This window comes from Thamnophis elegans, chromosome 14, assembly GCF_009769535.1.
Source record: "Thamnophis elegans isolate rThaEle1 chromosome 14, rThaEle1.pri, whole genome shotgun sequence".
In the NCBI taxonomy this organism is placed as follows: Eukaryota; Metazoa; Chordata; class Lepidosauria; order Squamata; family Colubridae; genus Thamnophis; species Thamnophis elegans.
Window position 1 is genome coordinate 27,635,968 of NC_045554.1, and position 6,084 is coordinate 27,642,051.

Below are 6,084 nucleotides of genomic sequence, written 5' to 3' on the forward strand. Positions count from 1 at the left end.
TGGCATGCGTGCCACAGGTTCGCCATCCCGATCCTAACCTGTAAAACAGACACACATACATACACAGAATAACCCAGTGTTCCCAAGAAGCAATACTCCAATCTTGACTTCTGGTCATTGGTTTCCTTTTGGAGAAACAAGTTGAGATCACACCTTGGGCCAAGAGATAAAAGCATGGGAGATCCTTCTGGAGTTAACGATGTCCGTCTTCTTGTGATGTGAAGGTAAAGCCCTTGAGCACGACCACAGGATGGTTGTTGGTCACGAATCACCTGCAGAACTCACGTCCTCTCTGTCCGCTAAAATAGGGTTCTAACCATGATTGCATTCCTACCAGACAATAAGTCAGAGTTCATGTATGGCATTAAAACATGGTTTGCTTTGCCAAGGCTTCCTGATCTAAATGGGTTAGATTTCCATAATACCGTAAGCTTTAAAACACACACAGACACAAACACACACAGACACACAGCTTAGGGCTCTCAAGGAACAGCCCTTCCATTCTTGACTTCCCTTCACTGATTTCCTTTTGGGAGAAACAAGCTGGCATTATAACCTTGTGCCGTGTCCAGTGGTGAACTCTAAATTTTGTTGCCACCAGTTCTGTGGCATGGCTTGGTGGTGGGTTATGTGACTGGGTGGGCATGCCCAACTTTTTTTCACTTTTTAAAGCATTTTTTTCCTGTTGGTTCAGGCGAATAGGTAGGAGAAAAATGCTTTAAAAAGTGTGTGTGGGGGGGGGAAAGCTTCCCACAATCACGTGGTTCACAGCTGCTGTATTTTTCAGAGTATGACGCACCAAGATTTTGAAGAGGCAAATTAAAAAAAAACGTTTTTGCACTCTGCAGACTGCCTAAAAATGGCTTTTTTTCACAAAAACGGGACCGGTTTTTGTCAAAATAAAGGGCATGCATAGCCTTTAGGAGGCTTATAGTGTGCTTTTGGGGGCTGGGAGGGCAAAAACAAGCAAAAAGCAGACTATTTTTCACTCATTTTGCCCTCTCCAGCCCCGAGGAGCACTCTATAGGCCTCCTAAAGGCTCTGCATGGCCATTTTTGCAAAGGGGGTGGGGTTTCAGGAGGCCAAAAGTGCTGTATTCAGTGGATAAGATGCACCCAGATTTTCACCCTCTTTTGGGGGGGAAAGGTGCATCTTATACTCCAAAAAATACGGTAAACATCACGGAACCTCTTTTTTTCACTTTTTAAACCTTTTTTTTAGCTCCCTATTCCGGCGAACCTTAGCATTTTTTGCTACCGGTTCTAGTGACCCGGTCAGAACTGGTAGCATTTCACCCCTGGCCCTGTCATAAATAAACAACCACGAGTGAACCTAGTAGAAGAAGCTGAATTGTCAATGTTCCCTCTTCTCATGACCCGAAAGTAAAAACCCTTAAGTGCAATCACAAGGTGGTGGTGGGTTGCCACGGACTGCGTTCTTTGGATGTCTTCAGGGTGTAACTTTCCAACCTCGGGCAGCTTGATAGGAAAGCGTCCACCACCGCATGGCTGACCACGCAGAAACAGTGGACCTCTTTCAAGCGGGCGCATTTTTGGGCCAAATCGACGAGCGAGGCGTTGAGTTCGTCCGAGGAGGTGGTGCGAAGGACGAGCTTCTCCAAAGTGCCGCTGTAGTTGAGGGTGGCGAAGCGGATCTGATACACCATGTAGGCAAAAGTGTTCAGCTGCAACTCCGTCACCGGGATGTTGGGCTTCAAGATCCGTGGGATCTTCCACTGGGGGACCGTGTGGTCCAGTTCCAGATGGACGTAGAGCTGGGGATATTTCTCGCACACCAAAGCCCACAGCTCCTCCGAAATCACGGGAATGTATTTGTCCAGCCGCTCGCAGAAAATATCCAGGCACTTGAAAGTCGGCCGGCTGAGGGTCACCAGTTCCTTAAAGACCTCCTCGGAGAGGCTGGCATAATAGACCCCTAAGGTGGACAATCGGGGGCAAGACTTCAGCAGCTCAATGATTGTCTCCGGAGTGACATTGCAAACTAAAGTGCGATTGTTCAGGTACAAAGTGTGCAGATTCGGGCTGCTGGAGGCCACGAGCTGGACGATCCCATCGTCCAGGGTGAAAGGCATGGCCCGAAAATCGATTCGCCGCAGGTCGATTCGGTTCTGGCTCTGGCAGATGCCCCTGATGCTCTGCAGGATGTCTTGGCCAGAATAAAAAAATGGGTTTTCTCCTGTGCATTCGATGGACAAGGCCTGCAGCTTGTGGTTCTGCTTGGCCAGAAGGTCCAGGATCTGGCAGACTTTCTGACGGATCCCTTCCTTGGACTGGTCAAAAGCCACCTTGAGGTGCCTGATGTGGCGTAGGGACTGGTGCAAATTCTGCGGAGCGGCGTCTTCATCTTTGACCACACACCTGGGGAACAGATGGGAGGGTAGGAATGAAAAAAAAAAGACTATCATGGGAGCAGTGTTGGAATTACAGCAAATGAAAACATCATAATTCATCCAGCCTCCCTCCCTCCCTCTTGCCCCCGCTTTCTTTCTCAAAACATCTACCTGTCTGTCTGTCTGTCTATTTATTTTAGGAATCCTCCAAACATCTCATCCATCCATCCATCCATCCATCTATCCACCTACCTACCTACGTACCTACCTACTTACCTATCTATCATCTTATCTATCTATTATGGGAATCCTCAAAACATTTCTCTCTTCTCAAAATATCTCTATTATCTGTCTGTCTGTCCATCCACCCATCCACCCATCTCTCTCTACATCTCTATATAACTTTACATACATATGTGTGTGTGTGTGTGTGTGTGTGTGTGTGTGTGTGTTTTATTTGTGCTGATAAATAAATAAAGGGAGACTAGTATAGATCTATTTCAAGCTATTTAGCTCTCATCAGCTAGCCATACCCTTACTGGGATTTGAATAAATAGCTTGAAATAGATCTATACTAGTCTCCCTTTATTTATTTATCAGCACAAATAAAAAAACACAAATATAACAAAGGCAACAGTAAAAATATTGGGTTTCTGTGGTGATGGACTATTGTGACGAGCCGATTGACAGATGATGGAAGCAGCTTCCTCCCGTAATTGGGGCTTACCAGGGGTTGTAAAAATCTTATTTTTACATATATATTTCTAAATATATATATATTTAGTGTCACAACCCCTGGTAAGCCCCAATTATGGGAGGAAGCTAACTGCTTCCATCATCTGTCAATCGGCTCATCACAAGAGTCCATCACGACAGAAACCCAATTAACCCAAATAAACTCCCTTTATTTATTTATCAGCACAAATAAAACAAACACACACACACACACACACACACACACACACACACACACACACATATATATATATATATATATATATATGTATATATGTATATATATATATATATATGTATATATCTCATAGGAATCCTCAAAACATTTCTCTCTCTCTTTCTCCTCAAAACATCTTCATCATCTCTGTCCATCTATCCATCCATCCTGGGAATCCTCAAAATATTTTTCTCTCTTTCTCCTCAAAAAATCTCTATCTGTCAATCCATATCTATCTATCTATCTCTTTCTCTCTATCTCTCTCTCTCTCTCTCTCTCTCTCTCATCTATCTATCATCTATCAATTTGTATCTGTCTGTCTGTCTGTCTATCTATCGGTCTATCTATCATCTATCAATCTCTATCTATCAATATCTATCTATCTATCTATCTATCTATCTATCTATCATCTATCTATCTATCTATCTATCATCACTTAATCCATTTCCTTAGTACCTGTTCTAGAAAAATATGTATCGATGTCAGCAGATCCGACCAGGAATCAGACCCACAAGTTGGCCAACACCCATCAATCGTCATCCTTACCAGGTTGCTTCCTGTCTCAAAGTCCATCAGAAACTGGTCTGGTAGGTTTGGAGTTGGTGCGCTGTTCAAGTTCAAACCTGTGGCCTGAGAGGCCTCACTACAGCTAGTGACTGTGCAGAAGAAGCTTCATGCCTCCCTGAAACCCACTGTCTCCTTAATCAAGAGTTTATGGAATAAGACACCACTGGCAGGGTTCATACTGTGCACTAAGCCATAAATAGCAGCTTGGATTCCCTAAGACCTAGATTATACCGTGTTTCCCCGAAAATAAGACCCTCTCTCGTAATTTGTTTCCCCACCAAAAAAGGCACTAGGTCTTATTTTCGGAGGGGGGAGTCATCCGCTAACCTCACTTGTGCATGTCGCCCTCGGCTACCTTTTCGCTGTCAGGGGCCTTCAGGAGTGTCTTCTGAGGCCGCAGCTCTGTTTGATTGATCCGGAGCTTTGTTATCGGCTGCAGAGGCTTTCAGGAAACCCTTGCCGGCTGCAGAAGAAATAGGCCAGCAAGGCAGGTGTCGGGGTGTGCGAAGTCTGGCTGCAACTGTCCAAAGGCAAGTAGTAGGGCAGCTGCCTCCCCCATCCCCACCCTAGCTTAATTTTTACCCCTGCACCCTGGAGTAGGTGGGGTCTTAATTAAGGCTTATTTTGGGCACACATGTAAAAATCAAGCTAGGGCTTAATTTTGGGGTAGGTCATATTTTCAGGGAAATACGGTATGTATCAAGCCAAAAGCTACCATATTTTTCGGAGTATAAGACGCACTCTCCCCCCCCCCAAAAAAGAGGATGAGAATTTGGATGCGTCTTATACAAATTGGGAAAATGGAGCCCGTGGAGGCTGCAATAGGCTATAGCAATCCCTGATTGCTGATGATCGGGAAGTCCATGCTGAAATTGAAAGTGAAACTGCTGGGAGGCGGAGGCAGAATTTTTTTTTCTTGTGCTAATCAGACTGTTTGCTGTTTGATGCCAGGGGGTAGGTCAATAACTACAAATGCCTATAGAATGTTCAAATTATTAGACTTGGTTTTTTAAAGACTGCTTTATTATTGTTCTAGACAGCTTAACAAAATGAAGAAGTTTTTTAAAAAAATAAATGCTTGATCTGAAGAGGCCCAGTGCTATTGTATCTTCTTTTAAATAGCAGAGAACAACTATACTTCCAGAAAGCACATCCATTTTAACAGCATCTGTACAAGTATAGTCTGAAATGTAACACTACAAACAGTGTATATCGTCTGTACTGTTTGCTGTTTGTTGCAAGGAGGCAAATTGCTGGGAGGCAGAGGCAGATTTTTTCTCCTTGTTTCCCTCCCTAAAAGCTAGGTGCCTCTTATACTTCGGAGCGGCTTATACTCTGAAAAATACAGTAAGTCACCATAGCACAGTTCAGCCCTTTGCGTGCAGCCTAATCTCTAGTGCAAACACTTTTATGACAATAAAGTCCTTCTGCACCACACCTCTCCTCCTCCTCCTCTTTCACCTATTAAGCCACTTCAACTCCATGACCCGCATTACTCCCAATTCTTACCTGACTTCTGTGTAACTCCAGACACAGCCGGCTGAAACCGCTGCAGCCCACTTCTTGCAGACCTGAAAAACCACGTGTCTCTCTTGCAGGGACAAGTAGCAAAAGATGTGGGAGAGAATTTCCTCTGGGATGTAGTTCCAGGCATCTCCAACTGTCTCCGGCATCCTTCGGCAACTCTGCTCGAGAGGGTTTCCTTCTTCGCTGAAAGAAAACACGCACTAAAGTAAGACCACACCTAGAATCCTGCATCCAGTTTTAGTCCCCACACTATAAAAAAGATGTTGAGAATGCAGAAAGAGTGCAGAGAAGAGAAACCAAGATAATTAGGGAGCTGGAGGCTAAGACATACAATGGACGGTTGTAGGAACTGGGCCTGGCTAGTCTAGTGAAGGACCAGGGGAGACAGGATAACAGTCTTCCAATATCCTGCACACATTCTACATCTATTTTAGTCTCCAGCCCTTTAATCACATTAGTTTCTCTTCTCTACACTTTTTCCTAAGTCTTGACATCTACATTTACTTATATAAAATTATGTTACATTCATTAAAAAAAATCTATTGATGTTTATTCCATCTTTATTACTGTACAAGTAACTCAAGGTGGGGAACACAGACTCAGTATTCCTTCCTCCTATTTTCTCCATCACAACAACCCTGAGAGGCGGATTGAGCCAAGAGTGACTGGTCCAGGATCACCCAGCTGG

At 44.3% G+C, this 6,084-nt stretch overlaps 1 protein-coding gene across 2 annotated transcripts in view; it reads right to left on the reverse strand.

The window, feature by feature from the left end:
* Positions 1–1,145: 1,145 nt before the first annotated feature.
* LOC116517706 (F-box/LRR-repeat protein 8-like) overlaps positions 1,146–6,084 on the reverse strand; it is a 28,581-nt gene continuing 23,642 nt past the window's right edge. For both annotated transcript variants that reach the window (XM_032230832.1, XM_032230833.1), the window contains exons 3-4: positions 5,379–5,579; positions 1,146–2,378 (exon numbers count right to left, since the gene is read on the reverse strand). In XM_032230832.1, the coding sequence (XP_032086723.1) occupies positions 1,403–2,378; positions 5,379–5,542 (1,140 nt within the window). In that variant the 5' untranslated portion in view covers positions 5,543–5,579 and the 3' untranslated portion in view covers positions 1,146–1,402. The remainder of the gene's footprint in view (positions 2,379–5,378; positions 5,580–6,084) is intronic.